The 17,321-nt window shown below is 27.5% G+C and overlaps 2 protein-coding genes across 5 annotated transcripts; both read right to left on the bottom strand.

The window, feature by feature from the left end:
• Nucleotides 1-473: 473 nt before the first annotated feature.
• LOC112599707 (15-hydroxyprostaglandin dehydrogenase [NAD(+)]-like) lies at nucleotides 474-9,795 on the bottom strand. Of its 4 annotated transcripts, XM_025346744.1 has the most exons (9): nucleotides 9,699-9,795; nucleotides 9,478-9,607; nucleotides 6,231-6,951; nucleotides 5,121-5,247; nucleotides 4,899-5,022; nucleotides 4,589-4,704; nucleotides 4,042-4,215; nucleotides 3,756-3,931; nucleotides 474-638 (listed from the first exon to the last, which is right to left on the bottom strand). In XM_025346744.1, the coding sequence occupies exons 4-9, from the start codon at nucleotides 5,211-5,213 to the stop codon at nucleotides 533-535; spliced, it is 789 nt and encodes a 262-aa protein (XP_025202529.1). In that variant the 5' UTR covers nucleotides 5,214-5,247; nucleotides 6,231-6,951; nucleotides 9,478-9,607; nucleotides 9,699-9,795; the 3' UTR covers nucleotides 474-532. The 4 variants fall into 4 exon arrangements, with proteins under 4 accessions (XP_025202529.1, XP_025202521.1, XP_025202539.1 ...); XM_025346736.1 differs by lacking the exon at nucleotides 6,231-6,951 and having other exon boundaries at nucleotides 9,478-9,792; XM_025346754.1 differs by lacking the exons at nucleotides 6,231-6,951; nucleotides 9,478-9,607; nucleotides 9,699-9,795 and adding an exon at nucleotides 5,934-5,973.
• A 1,898-nt stretch (nucleotides 9,796-11,693) lies between these two features.
• Nucleotides 11,694-17,321, bottom strand: LOC112599728. The gene is made up of 5 exons (XM_025346775.1): nucleotides 17,297-17,321; nucleotides 16,878-17,095; nucleotides 14,786-15,042; nucleotides 12,182-12,398; nucleotides 11,694-11,822 (listed from the first exon to the last, which is right to left on the bottom strand). The coding sequence occupies exons 1-5, from the start codon at nucleotides 17,319-17,321 to the stop codon at nucleotides 11,694-11,696; spliced, it is 846 nt and encodes a 281-aa protein (XP_025202560.1).

Raw genomic sequence — 17,321 nt, 5'->3', positions numbered from 1 at the left:
AAAGCACTACAGTATTGACTATTGTTAACAATTAAGTATTAACACAGTCGCATTCCGAGGCCTAAAACTTCTCTAATATTAAAATTTATCGGCGACAATATTATCTATTGGTTAACAAACATAAGATAGCTTAGAGTTATTCGAAATAAAATTTATACTTTGACCCGCACATTTCTTGAAAATTATAACTCATCAGTGACTTAAATTCTAAAATTATCTGGAAATTTGTTATAATTAAAAAATTTCTTTAAGTTCGTTATCGTTCAGATTATACAAAGTGTTTAGATGTCCAGTATAATGAGACTTTAACAACAATTTTATTGTTTTATTCATTTCGCTTACTAAAAATGTATAATATACCTACATGAAATAAATATACAATAATAATTTACATTTTACTTTGAAAATTTAACTAGAATTTAATTTACCTCAATAATAAAATTAAAATTAAAAGTATTGACTTAAATATAAAACATTACAATGGTTTTTTTTTCTTTTTTTATCATTAATGAAAAAATAAATACAATCATATTTAATAATCAATTAGTCGTGGTGGTTTGTTATCTTCGACAATCCATGTCTCTCCAGTCTTCCCAAGTTCCAAAACTGTAATCAAAGCTTTCCCGATGTTATCTGGCCTAGTAAATAAGTTCATAAAATAAATATTATTATTGTAAACGTGTTGTGTTGTTGTGTACTTAAATAATTGTTATGTACAATATATTATGATGAATATATAAATTGATCATTGTTAGGGATTCTGGTTTTATCCATGTGCCAACACCAGATAAATAATTATACCATATTATATAGTGTATAGATATGCATAAAAATATGACGTGGTGTTTAAGTACCTAATGATAAAGATATATACCAACATATCAACAAGTTTATTGGATGTATTTCATAAGTGTCTGTTATAGTTGTGCTGCTAACTTCATGAGGGTTAATTAGACAGATACTTTAGAACTTTAAGATACTTTATGACAGTTTTATATGGTCATACTTGATATAACATCTTATTTAATTTCCATCAATCACCAATAGTCATATAAGGACTTGAACCACTTGAATTTTGATACATACTAATGCTGTTTTTTATACAAATTTCAATAGAACAATAATTTCTAATTTTAAATTTTTTATAGCAATAAACAAGGATTGATAAAGAGCACCTCTGTACTAAGTTTTTTTTTATTATCTAATTATTACACTTGGCTACATTTATTCACGTTAATCTTATGTACAAAATTCTAAAAATCTTATGTACAAATCTTATGTTAACTAATAATATACAAGGTACAAAAAAAAAGATCGATATGAGCATGCTGTGTCCAGTGATCGTAATGTACTTACGTACAAAACCATTTGTTAAATTCTATCAAAAAGATAAATTATCTTACATAATCGCAAATTTTTTATCGCTACTATTATTAACCACTAGATGGCATTATATAAATGACAATAGTTTAGAAATTCATTAATGTTATAAAAACTATACCTAGATAAGTATTAACATAAACAGTATATGTTTAACAATAATATTACAATGTTCGTGGTGTAAACCTATTTTTAATTTTATTAGCACTATACTGAAAGAGAGCCCTCTATTGTTGCATGTAACATTTGTTATGTTCCATACAAAACAATAAAGTGTATATTTACATTATTTTAATAAATTAAAAAACAACGTGAAACTTATTTTTAATCTGATAATAGAATTTATACCTAGCTTCAACATTTTTTCTATAGCTGTGACAATAATTTAAGTTACGAAATAATTGATTATCTAAGACCACAAAATTCGATAATTTTCAACACACATAATATTTTAAATAGTACAATTAAAATATTTATAATGCAACCTTAATATTTTTATCAACAATAAAAAAAAAATCTAATTAATTAAATGTCTATAGATAAAATAGATAAATAGTTAAAAATGTGTCTAGATATTTTGAAAATTCTATTGAATCTAAAAAATCATAAATTAAATAACAGTGGAATATTCGAATTTCTATGATTTATTGATTAAGTAAAAAAAAAAAAAACTAAAACTATATGATGAGAATTGTTATTTTATAAATAAATATCCAAGTTCGTAAAAATTTAAATTGCTGACACTGATAAAAATATTTGTAGAATTACGCTCAACTTTTTTTCTTTTTTATCATTATTTTAAACAAAATTTTTATGGAACATTGTCATGCATTTTTAAACCTTATAGATATAACCAGGAGGGTCGTAACCACTAACCAGTCAATCACAAATAAAAATTAATTTTACCATTATTGTTCGATTGCATATTAAATAATCGGATAATTGCTATATTGAATTCTATATATATATATATATTAAATTTACCATTATAGGTCAGTTATGCGATAGTGGAAATAGTTTACTGTTATCAGTTATAATTCGACTATCAACGAATTGAAAAGGTTGGTGACCCCTGGTATACACTTTAAACTACAAAATAGTTTACAAATTTTAACAATCTAAATGTATTTTTATCGAAATTCTAGCTTTGAACACATATAAATTATTGTAAGCAAATTGTTTGTTATTAAAAATCAGCATTAAAAAGGTAGGTAACAGGTATAAGTGGTACTGCTCTGCTATAGATTAGTTGTCGATTAGGTCACTTTTATAGGTGTGTTAATTTGAATTCAATGACACATCATTGTCCACAAAAAAACGATTCTGAACGGAAACAGTCAAGTAATCTATAGCACCAAGTAATAAATTTTTTTTATACAGCTATTAAAGTAATTTATTTAACTTTTAATACTTTAAATAGTGATTCTATTTTTTTCAAAAATATTGCATTTATTTTATTAGTAGTATTTAATTAATACAATAAAATATATTCATATCATATTATACCATTTATACCAACTTATAAAGCAAAAAATTTAATAACTTTTTTCTGTAAATACGATAAAGTAATAAAAATAAATTCGTATAACCTAAACTGGTTTTGCGTAAAAATTCCAATTTTTTACAATTATTAAGAAAATTACTGGGTTTTTTTTAAGTTTGAACATCTACAATATCCACTAAATTCACTTTTCTATCAAAAAATATATAGATGTTTAAGATTTAACTATTTTACTGCTTAAAAAAGTGTTGACATACACAAAAAAAAACAAATTTTCAAATCAATAAATTCATTACTCCGTCCAGAATCTAAAACACATGTATGATTATTGATCACATATTTATTTTAATAAAAATAATGAAGTCCCCCACATTTTTATGTGCTGTACTATAATGTGGATAATACGAAAATCGACAAATAAAAATAGGCACTGTAATGTAATAGTGAACTCGTAAACTGTTAAATATAAAAATGTTAATGGCTGTATTGAATGTACCCATCTAATTCGTTTGTAGTTCGTACACCCAATACCCCTCCCTGAGAACGAAGCGCACTATAAAAATGTATTATTATACAAGAGAAACTCAAACTACTGCTTTCTGGGGACTAGGCATTCAATCTCGAAATAGTAAAAATAAAAATTGGAACATTATTTATAAACATGATGTTTGTATGACCCTAGATTTTATGATTTAGCTAATGTAAATTGTGACACACTGACACGGTTGTGTCCTTTAAAAACTTTAAAAAGTTTTTTATTAGGTATTATTTGCCAAAATATTCTAAATCAATTTTCGGTTGCGTACATAGATTTTGAAAACAATATTGGTACTTAAGTACACACATATTGAAATAAAATAAAAATATTACTTACTTTTGTGTTTTCGTGTACAGTTGATTATTTTTTGAATCTTCAAGCTCCTCGACACGGTCTCCATTTTTGTGCACCATTTCATTTTTACAAACTGGTCTTACACAATTATTAATAGCAGTAAATTCCGGACACAATGTAATAATTCTTACACCATGAAGACTGAAATGATGTTTTTTCTTCAAAATTTTAACATAAAACAAAATCACTAATTATATTATAAGACACGTATCGTGATGTACACTAAATAGTGATTAGTAATATTAATCTAAAATACAGATAAACGTACTCCAAAACTTTTCGTAAATTCCATCATATATTTTTTCGTAGACAAGTATATGGGATTACAATAACTGTCACCGAAAACCATCAAAGAAGACGTCTGTATTACTGTTCCGCCTTTACCTCCGTTGGGAATTCCCATATACTTAATAGCCAGTAATGTACCTCTGACGACTCCGCCCTAAAAAAAAAATATTGTAGATGTTCACCAACCATATTTTAAGACTTAAAACAGTGTTACTTCATAGTGCAATAAATTATTAAAAACTCTTAGGATTTAATAGATTTTTTTATCAATTGCGCCTACGCATGGATATTGATATGTTAATATCAAGTTATATTATTCTATGCGTGCCACGTTATAATATCGGTGATGAATACTCGAGGAAAATCAAACGATTTCCTTTTTCCACAGTAATATCAATATAAGTTGACTTAATAAATATTTACGTTTTGTCAACTCGTCAAATTAAATAGGTAAGTATTAGTTCCGTAAACACAGTTAATATATCACCCATAAAAATCAAATGCGTTCAATTACCACTTTAACTCACGTAATTTATATTTACTGTAGCAGACCATCGTTGTTCAATTGAATTATCGAAAACACCAGCGTTATTAATAACAATGTCCAATTGACCAAAATGCTTGATACATGTTTTAAAAGCATCTATAAAAGAATATTTAATAAAAGTCGTTGACTTCAGAAAAAAATAAAATATTATTAGATGATTCTCAAAATATTTTAAATAGTTTAATATGAATAACATGATTGATTTAAAAAGAATATTTACGTAAAACCTATTGAATTACACGAATAACTCGCTGAAAGAAAAATAATTTAAAAATATTTAATATTCTCACTTTCAAATTCATCTTCATTAGTAACATCACATTTTATCGAGAGTATATTGATATTTTGAAACTCTTTTAGGAATTTATGTGAAATAACTTGACATTCGTTGACATTAACATCACAGAGTAACACCTGAATTCAATATATTAAATTGTTATTAATTGTATTATGGAACATGACAAACTAAGCAAGTATAAATAAGTATAATTTGTAAATTTTTGTTTTCCTACCTTAACTTTGTTCTGAAGTAAACACTTTACGTAAGCGTACCCAATTTCTGATGCTGCACCAGTCACCAAAGCCACTTGATTTTCCAGACCCATATTTTTTTTTTACTTATTTAAAATATTTTATTCTCTATAGAAAGAATATTAAAAAGTTATAAATCTCCTTGTGTGTTAGCTGTTTAATAATCGCACTAGGACAACAATAATGATAATGATGTCCAAACTTTATACAATTCCTCAATATAACACATTTAGATTCCATTTTATTATGTATTTCCAGTTTTTTCTACGATATGGATATCTATCAAAGGTTAGGTACTGATAAATGATAATTGCTCACTCCGATAGACAATATATATATACCTAACAAAACGTGAACTAGAATATGAGCACCTACCAGTGTTATCTGTTATTAGCTCTTAAATTGTGTGCATTAGTAAATCTAGGAACTTGGCCAAAAGAAACATATAATATTATTTTTAAAATGTGACTTATATCATAAAAATTTTTATTCATATTATGTTTTCTTTATCAGTTAATTGTTTTAATTTTTTTATTATTTAAGTGTTTTACGGTATGTCCTCATAACTATCAAAAACTAAGGTAATTTTGTTATTAAAAATGGAATTTTGAGTACACTAAGCTCAAGTGGTTATTAATTTTCATATACTAGTCTCAACAGTACACGAAGTGAAGCCATTATGTAATATTTATAGTCAATGCTCTTTACTCTTTCTTTTCAACTATCTAATCTTAATAATTATCACGTGTTTATTTAAAATGTAGACTTCTATTATTATTTAAACAGATTTATACCTTGTATAGTTGTACATCAATCATGTATTGTTATTGGTCTGATATAAACATAAATTATATGCTTAGTAGGTCGTTGGTAAATTACGGTAAATGCTGTATACTAAATAAACGAATGAAAAATAAAACTTTACACTGTAAGAATTTAATTAATAGCAAATTTCGCGAACTGTATACAAATATAGAATGTTTAAGCACGTTTAGCTGTAGTTCTAGCTTAGTAGTATAGGTAAATATGTAGAATATAGACACATAATATTTAAGCAGTTTGTAATATCTATATAGTTTGATAATACTTACATTACAGTTATTGATATCATCTCAAGGACGTGATTTTGTCAAGCAACCGTGTAATAATAATAATAAAAATAAAAAACACTGATAAAGACTTCACAAACACCGTGAATAGGTATACATTAGGAAACGAATGTTGAAGTGTAAGTCAACGGCAAAATTACATTTTAAAATTAAAACAAGTGTTCAGGTAATTAGGTAATATAATATTATGGTATTGATATAACTCATAATTCCACACCAAACAATTATGTGCTACGTTGCCGACCGTGATTCCGATTCCAATATAAATCTGCACCTTTTGGAACACTGCAGCAGTTTTATTTTTTCAATACGATAACAGAAGAAGATAAGTACGTAGCTGAAGTAACGGAATTTTCGTACCGAGTGCGGTGCTAATATTAAGATAACCCGGACGCCAGTTCATACCCGAAACACGAGAATGACAGAAAAAAAAATATTATTTGAATTCAAAACAACCAAACATTTTTAAGCCACCGTAAATCGTAATATATGAAAGGTAGCGCGAGCACCGTACATGTTTGTTTGCAGAAGTTAGCGAACCATTTATTCCGAGCCACGCCAGTAATTGCCATCGGTTAAACACGAATAATATAACGATGTGACAACGTATTGTGTAGATCAACCCAAATAGTAATTTCTGCAGAGGTATTCAAAATTTTTCATACTACGGTTTCTTTTTGTCTTCACAATTTTTTAACGGCCCCTAAATAAGTAATAACCAAAAAAAAACAATTGTTATATTATTATAAATATAATTTTTTATAATATATTAACATTTTTTTTCGTTTATCATACGACTGTATAAATCAATTTACAAATAAATATGTAATAAAGAAAATAATTGACGATAAATAAATATTATAAACTATATTTATATTAATTATACGCATATTGATACACATTCAACCGGTCGTGTGTGTTTCACTATCGTTTACATAATCGCTATACGTTTTTACATTAATTTTATTTTCCGGTTTTTTGCCACGGCTCCCTTCACCGACTACACAACGCCCCTGGGAGCCCCGCGACGCACAGTTTGAATACCTCTGGTATACTGCATTTAATCAATAACATAAGACACTGATACATTAGTGTAGGACTTCTACAGACGCTGGAAAACGGATTTGGTTGCCAGAGTTTAGAAAGTCATCGAGAACCTTAGGCTCTTATTTTTATACTATTTAGAGTCGGTATTCCGGTCTAATCTCGGATACTTTTCAATAAGAATTGTTCACCGACTATTGGTTTATATGGATACAAGTTCAAAATTGCATATTTCTCTAAAATGACATACGAAGGTTGATTTTGGGATAATATATTAATAAATAAAAAATAAAAATAAACAAAACGATCAATTTTTATGTAATTTTAAAAAACAGACCTCCAAAAAATGTTTAATAGTCTTTATATTTTTGAGATAATGTTTGTCCATTAGATGAATTATTGTAAACTATAGTTTTGTTTAAAAACGTTATGGTCGTGCGGGTTCATAATTGCATTGTACACAGTACAAATATCATACAACATGTCTCGTGATGGTGTCATTCGACACTCTCTATAGAAAACTATAGCTTATTAAGTTCTAAAATTTGATTTTTGTTCCAATAATTCAATATAAAGTCCGTTTCACAGTAGCTTAACACAACACGTCACGTTACAACACTACACTGTGAGCCCACGTCAGACCTACAACCTCAGATACGTAATAACATTCGACAAAATTTGGCTCCGTAAAATGACATAAAATAATCATTTTCTTTACATATCTTTGTTACTAAGAGGTCGTGTTTGTCATAATATCAAAAAAATTTCATTTTTGAATTATTCATGGTCGCTTATGAAATTAAATGGCTAAAAAATGCATAAAAAGTACATCAGATAGTACATAGATATATATCTAAGAAATGCATGATTTGGAAAAAAATATAGTTCAACAAAAATTCACTGGGTAACGTTAGGTAAGGTTAGGTTTTAACATTTTGCATATATGCATATAAAGTAGTATCTTATCTCACCATTATGCCGTTACGAAGACACCACACACGCATGTGTTATCTTCGTCTTACAAACATACAATATAACAAATTTTTATTCAGTAGAATCCATTTTATGTTGTTAGCTTTATTATTAAAGTAAATTAACCTATAATCAAACTTAAAGATGAGAACTTTATCTAGGCCATCACTTAGGTTTTTGTTAATATTTTAATTTTAAACTAAGTTATAGCTATGTAAAATATTAAAACTTTAGAATGTTCATAATTCACTTTAATATAATAATATAACTAAATAAAAGTCTATATGATGGCCTAGATAAAATTCTTACCTTTAAGTTTAATAATGGATTAATTTACTCTAATATTAAAGCTAACAACATAAAACGGATTCTGCTGAACGAAAATTTGGTATGTTGCATGTATGTAAGACGGAGATAACACGTGCGGGTGTGGCGTCCTCATAACGGCATAACGGTAAGAAGATACTACTTCATATGCATATGTGTAAAATATGCAGACTATGCAAGGTTATAATATATCGCCTATTATTTTTTTTTAAACCTAATGTCATCATTGTACATTTAAACTATTAAAACATAATAATATAATTAACTTGGTAATGTATTATTAATTTATTGTAATATAATGCGGCATTGCGAGCAAAAATGGTTTGGCATAGTTTCGTCAATAGAAACACTGAAAAATCAGTTGTTTTGTGTTATGTTTACATATTACGTATTGACTAAATTGCGTAATATTATAACATAGATTTGTCATGTATTATCAAAGATGTTGTAAATGTAAATATGTACGTATATTTTTAATGCAATTTCGGGAGGGATTGTCGTGCAGATTTGTTACAATAGTAAAACAGTTATTACTTATATACTTTGATATTCTTAGAAGACACTAACTTTTCTCTTATTCGACATTTGTATACCTTAGATGACGAAATCAAACTCAATAATATTGATTTTAACATACAAAGCCTTGTAAAATTTACTTAAATATTCCAAAACTAAATAATTATTGTAATTACTAATTGAGATAGCTAAATTAACTCTGGTTTAGTTGCAATGTGTTATTTTATACAACTATATACTTGTCATTACAAATTTAACATCGAGAAACATTATTCTCTATGCTACACAACTGAGAATAAAGTACCTATAATAATAATAATTATAATATTAATGTTTCACGCGATTTGTTAAAGTGATAATTATTACCTACCAACACAACTTGGACGCGGTGCACCGTTTTGTACATTTTTCAACCTATTGCGGTTTCGAGTTCGTAACACGCCACGTCATCGGAGGACAACCGACGGCACTAGTTTGAACGACTGTACTCGGCGTTTCGACTAGTTTAAGCGACCCCATCAAGTATGAAATCGAAAAGACAGAAAAAATAAACTCACAAAACTATAAAAACAATATTATTGTAATATTTACATCAACGACGGTTGTCTTCCCGGTCGTCATGACGCGACCATTTATGCGCACGTCTTCGACGGCAAAAGACAGCGGCGGTGCGGTATGCGGACGTCGCGTCACCGGACACATTACAGCGGACACGGAGAACGGGTTTCGAAGCCAGCGGGCGGCGGTGACGGCGTCACTTCGTTTGGACGTCGCCCAGACGGTGCACGGTGACTTGTACGATCGAGAACACCTGTGGACGAGTCCTACAATAATATTATGATCTGTTCGATCAGCGACTACAACACCTGTCCTGTTCGTTGCGATTTCAGACGATTTCGACGTCCGAACGCCGTAGATCGTTTGTGTCGTATTCGACTGAAGATGACATTTAGGCTGATTTTCGTGGAGGGGGGGGGCTATGGGAACTCGAATCGCTTTATGATAAATTTGACGGTGAAAACTGTTCTATCGCTGTGTTTAAATACGTTTAAAAAAATATTTTTTAACACAATAGATCATCACGTAGTACAATCGTTATTTTACCCCTGAGGAGCATTAAACGCCTCATAGTAAAGTTATAGTTCGGTCCCGACAAGTTGACTGACAAGTGGCGTCTGGAAAGTGGAAAGCAAACAGCTTTAATTTCTTGAAAAATTATACATCCCCCGATTAAAAACAAAACAAAATACTTGCAATTTTAAATCCGTTGTCCTTATTTATTTTTTCCATATTTTTTTTCGTTTTAGGTTAAACGCGTACGATATTGAGGGACTACGTTCGACAATTACACTTAATTTTGTCAGCAAGTCTCGTAAAGCGTAATACCATTGGATTTAAAGACGACAATGCTATCTTTATTTTTTCAAATATTTTTTTCAATGTTCTCACTTGAAAATGAGTAATCAGTAATTACCTGTTGCATTAGGCTTACAACTTGCATTGCACGTCTTTTTTGCTTGCGAGAAGAAACTTTTCTCGTTTTTTATTCGTAGAACACGAGGCTCAATGTTTTTTACACAGTCCGATAATTATTTATTAACTATTTGCAAAATAATAATTATGCGATCCATGAATTAGTACATTGTTTGCTAATAAAACACATAAGTATTACACATTTATATCGTACATATTCGAACGATAGTCTTTAATAGACTGTCAAGTGTCATTTCACACGACACCTCATAACATAACGCCCTAATTATAATTTGTCGTAGTGTATAATATCATATTTTATAATCGTTTGACGTTGCAATTAAAAATCCATAAAACGACTACCAATTAACAACGACGAAAGGTTGTAAAAAGTAAAAACCCGTTGTAGTCTTGTAGACCTGCATCTATTTGACTACCTATATATTGTTCTATACCCAGACATTTTGTTATCGTAAATAATCTAGACAGAACTGCAGTGTTAACATTTTTATGAAGATGTGAATAATTTTCTTTTTTTTCAATGCCCATAAAGTTTCCTCGCTCGGTCTATCACTTTTTGTTGATTACATGGTGCAGCATCATCCGAATAATGATAATTTCCTGAAAGAACTCGTGAGTGTATTGTACCACCTTCTACTACTATACCGTACAGTTACGTTGTGCTATCACTGTTGCGATACAGTACATTAGATAACGTCTAAACCATAATAGAATTGTATTCTGCCCCTACACAGCACAGGCCACAACAGTTTTTTTGCGATTCGATCGGATGCATGTTTTTAAGAATACGCCACTCTTTGATTTCGTATTGTATTTTCAAATGTCTATGTATACGTGATTTGTTTTTGTGAAATTTCTTTGCCGTTTTAACATATTGTACAGTTATATCGATCATGTATGAGAAAAAATAATTATTCGAAATATGAAAAGTTCATATTATTAGCTCTAATTATTTAACTTTTAGATTGATATGTACGTTACTATTATAAAATGATAAAAATTTACGTAAATACAAAATTTTGTATATTCCAGCGAATATTGACACTATATTAGCTGAAATATTACGTTATGGTACAATGACATATTTATTTGTTATGATATGGGAATTTTGGTTTCGAATTGTTCTTTTGCTTTTCTGAAAGCGTCCAATATATTTCTCGATATATTTTCAGTTTCGGCGTCTACTGCGGATGTCAATTTTACTAATCGGGACTGTTCGATCTGTAAAGTGATTGAACACTGAATATTTTATTACTCCACAAATATATTTACATAGGTAGATAAATGTATAATATACAATATTAGACATCAAGTGAAAACTATAAATACTCAAATAAAGATACCGACAAAGAAGTTTTGAAAAATATTAAATGAGGGTTTCGTATAAAAGTTAATTTTAATTGTAATTAAATAATTAGGTATAAGGCATTTTAACAATTTTAATAAACAAGTATAAAATATCAGTAAACTGTAGTAGAAATACATATAACGTGGATATAATAGGCAAACATAATATAAAATATAAATTATATTCAATACCTAGTTACATAATAATTAAATCAAAATATCTTAATACTTACGTTATTTAAGAGTATATCATATGCAGCTTTATTACAAACATTACGAATTAATGACTGAAGTAATTTTAATGCAAAAAACCTTAGATCAGGTTCAATTCTCGGGTTAGTTACATCTTTAATGTCATTATTTATTACAGTTACTAATTCGGCATTTATAATCTGTGATGATGTTTTAACTGTATAATTGCTTACGTTGTATAATGCCGAATACGAAATTCTGGAAAATTAATTTTATAATCAAGTTAATAATTATAATGTTTATAGCTACTACCTATTGTACATAATTATGATTTGATTACGATAATATTATGACAAAACAAAATCAAATTCTTCTTAACTTGAATTTATTACTGCCAGTGTAAAATACAATTAATTAAATATTTTTCGACCTTTTTAACACTACGTACTGTCAAACCGTGCTTAAGAAATTATCAACAGATTACGAATTTTAAATAGAACTATTTAATATACATGTATATCGCATCCACATAGTAAAACCATTCATTTCATGAACTGGAATCTATAGATTGTGAAATTTGTCCAGGTCGTGAATTTTGACGAAAATACATTATATGAACATCCATTTATGAAATGGACAATACTTATCTATAATGTGTATTTGTGTAATTATTATAAAACAATTATTATTGTTATTTACCAATAAATTATATTATATTATATTATATTTTTATTTATTTTTCATACACCATACATATATTACATTTATTATACATATTATATAATATTACAATATATAATTGTATATTATATTTTATAGAAGACAGTGTTACCTATGGAGTATTATTATAAATAATATCCTTATTATTTATTTTTGTACGACGATTAAATATGACATACGTCTTTGACACCCTCAAAGTCAGAAAAGTATTGAAAGGTCTAATCATGATGTCACGAGCAAGAATGGCTTCTAAGCCAAAAAATGGAACATTGGATTAAATTTTGTTTAGTTATTTGGAAATGACCCAAAAAATAAACTAATTACATAAAATTTACCATTTGAACTGTTGAGAAAGTTAACAACGGGTGAAGACCTCATACACACATCTCAGATAAAGGAAATTGAAAAACGCTTAATTGTCTGCAGCATCTGTAAGATTGAAGTGAGATTGCTATTATCGGGTACCTATTGCTGAAAATAATAAAATTATCTTCTAATTATGCTATTCGAGTAAAAAATACAAATTCAATGTGAACGTGGATACGAAAGTCAAATTATAGCTGCAGATAAAATGATCAAGGTAGATAATAGAATACGGTAAAAAATATTCTTTTAGATCTTAATTTAAAATTATTTTTAACAGGAAAACAAAAAAAGACCAGATGATTTTGAAATTAAGCAATTAACAAAAGTTGGCAGGGGACCTATAAATCCGCCAAACATAGCTTATGTAATGATTGCCGTCTGTCGACATCGTACATTGTTCCTAACCTAACCGGGCACGCGCTGCTAAAATGCAACAAAATGCTAAAAATCAACAATTCAATTTATCGCAAGTGATCAAGTTAATAAAAATATTGAATTTCTAGTGCCATAAATAATTAACAAATTTCAGGAGTACAAGGATTTTTGCCTTGTTCGTGTACGGCAAAAAATTCTTGCCGATAAAGTCAGAGCGCATGTTTTAAAAATAATGCTATGTTAATGTGATAGATGATGTCATAATCAATTGTTGTGAAAAAATAAATAATAAGGATATTATTAGGTTCATAATTTTATTATACTTTATAGGTAACACTGTCATTTATAAAATATAATATTATACAATTATACTCGACACTCGTATATTATATTTTATTATATTTTTATAATTTATAATTTTTTATTAATTTAAATATGATATAATTTATTAGTAAATAACAAAAAAAAAAAAAAAAATGTTTTATAATAATTATGCAAGTACATAAAATAGGTATTATCCATTTCATGAAATGGATGTACATATTATAATATATTTTCGTCAAAATTCACAATCTGACAAATTTCACAATTTGGATATCCAGTCCATGAAACGAGTGGTTTCACTATGTGGATTCAACATAATATTATATATATAAACACAAATAATTTTCTTTCTCATTTTTTAGATTTAGAATAAATAAAAAATATTACATCGGTCGGTAACAACAATAAGCAAGATTTAATATTGTACTATAAGTCGCAAATATAATATCCATATTTATTGTTAAAAATAATACGTACATAAAGTCGTACTAAAAATAAGTTAATTGAAACTTTAAAAAGCTATAACACTGTGGGACCCAGGAAAAAAGAACATTGAAAACATTGAAAAAATAATTTATTATATTTAACTAATTATATTTTTTTAACATATTAAATTATTAATCACTATACTTAATTATTATAGTAGGAATAAATTTTGAATTTTTATTTATTCATAACAGTTATAACTTTATAAACTAATCAAAAATAACGTTTCGCATAATTTTAAACAGATATTTTCAACCAAAAACAAGACATGTATAATAATAGAATAAAAAATAAAATTGAATAATGTCATAATATTATTGTTAGTAATTCTTGAAACTACTAAAATTTTAAAATTTATGAAGATAACTGTTTACTTTTTCAACTGATTTGCAGATGGAGATGGAATGCGAATTAATATACAAATTATAAGTCGAATCACATTTTTACCACTACTAGTTTGTGAAAAGAATCGTCGACCTGCGTCCACTGTGGACAAATTGGATACTAATCCGATGGTGCTCAGTACAAATCTGGTTTCTTCAGTATCCGTAATAGGTATTTTTGATTGATAAGTATCATTAAATGACGTAAGTACGCCGCTCATAATTTCAGATAGTTCTAATATTTTTTCCTGCAGGAGTAAATAAAAAAATAAAATAATGTGAAATTTTGAAGTACAGAACATAGGTTTGCAATTTGATTAGTAGAGATATTATCGTGTAAAGATAAATCTACGCGTAATTTACAGCGAAGGCCAGTTTAAAATGTATGTCTTGTCATTATGAATGATTACAATACGGAAGTATCTTAGTATAATATATGTATAGCACGGACATATAAATAACTATATATGTATATTTTTTAAATAAAGTATTATATAAATTCAAACATAACAAAAAGATGCTTAGAAAATTCTTCAGAATGTATTATATGCATCTTAAGTTATAATATTTTAAATACTGGAAGTTCAACTCTTTTGTTTTATTGTTTCATTGTACCTATATTAACACTGAAATCCTCTCTTAACATTTCACAAAGTAATACATAAAAATGTTTTGCTTTTTTATGGCTTGAATTATATTTCACTCTTCAATTGTAAATTTTAATTTTAATTACAAGCCAAATAGAAATATTCGACCACAAAGTAATTATCAATTCTAAAAAATGTGTTTTTCAACAAAGAATTTGCAGTATTATTCAATAAAGTTGATTTTATTTAAACTAATTATTCTGTAGAATTTATGAATTTAGCCTATTTTATGCATCGATTGCAATCATGTCAATTTTTAACTTTATATTACAGAAATACTACAACTTATAAATGTTAAAAACTCAACCCTCTAAAGAATAAATATTATTGTCCAAATATTAAAGAAACGTTACAATATTAAAAATGTAAAACAAATAGGTAGCTCCATCGTTCCGCTAAATAACCAGCGCGATATCCGCCATTTAAGCTAGTAGAGCCACGCAAAATATACATTTGCATATTCAAAACCCGTATTTTTTCATTTGGTCCGTGACCTTACAACTGTGACCAAAACTATTTTAGATATTTCAGTAACGATAGTAATATTACATGGCATGCATGTAAATATTATTCACATAAAAACACATTAACGTAATGAATTGCAAAAACTGCAAACAACTAGTCATTGGTTTTAATTCAAAAATACTCCTAAACTGCTTACATCCATATAATAATATGTTGAATACTTAACCTTTCAACCATAATATCACTGTAATAGTTTGTCATCTAGGAATAGTTTAAATTAGCTAATTATCAATAGTTATAAATTATAATTAACGACGTCGTTCATTTTATCATTATTATTAATCTAATTTTCGGAGGAGTACAAATAGTTAAAATAAGCCTACATGCTATAATCAATAATGACATTTTTACTCGTAAATTATGAAACGTATTTTTAATCCATGTATTATGTCTTTTCCAATAACATTGTTCAGACAATCTATGAGATGTTAATTCCCATATCCAAACACCCCTACATTCCATAAATGACGTCAATATATATTTATTATAATACACACTTCATAAATTAAATTATTGACTAACATGAAAACCCCTGCTCAGATATTTTGAATTTATAGTATCAAAGTTTATAAATTTAAACGGCTTTACTAATTGTAGTAATACTCAGAAATCAAATCGCACATAGATAAAGAATTCATCATGGTTCAAGACTTAAAAAAAACAATAAAACATAGTATGGAATACGAAATACGAATAATAATAATAATATAATCTATAATATAGATACTTATATTTTTTTTCTTTATTGATTGATTTTTTTTAATTTTATCTAACAACCTAAACCTGACCATAGTACTAACATTATTATTGTCTATTGATACTTATTAATTTACGATAATATTCTCGTACATAATTATTTGTTTACATCTTAATGATAATATTTTAGTTGTATTTTTATTGAGTTTATTTACTTTAACAAGAATTATGTTTATGACGTCTGGAATCTGAGTGGCTTTCCACAAACAATAACCTAATATGTACCCAGCCTTTGAACAAAATTGAGATTGTTGTTTCAGCTGAGATTGGAGTTTCATCGTTTGAATTTCCAATCGACCAATTGTATTTTGCTGGCAACGCCATTCATGCTGCATCAGCAAATATTTTGATTTCCATACTTCTTTTTCTACGTCTTAAAATATGTAATACATTGTATAATTAAATTAAATGTTTAGTTATATTATTCAAGAAACTAATACAATACACTACATCACCACTTAACAATTTAATTTCATAAATTAATTTGGTGATGTGTTTATATAAGATAAATTAAAATATAGTGAAATTGAGCATAATTCAAAAAAAAATTTAACGAATTATTTTTTTATTTTACCTGTATTTTCACAGTCTTTTTCCAT

This window comes from Melanaphis sacchari, unplaced genomic scaffold (genome assembly GCF_002803265.2).
Source record: "Melanaphis sacchari strain LSU unplaced genomic scaffold, SCAv2.0 Contig0_pilon_pilon, whole genome shotgun sequence".
NCBI lineage: Eukaryota > Metazoa > Arthropoda > Insecta > Hemiptera > Aphididae > Melanaphis > Melanaphis sacchari.
Note: the sequence above shows the minus strand (reverse complement) of the source record. Positions and strands in the feature narration are given on the sequence as shown.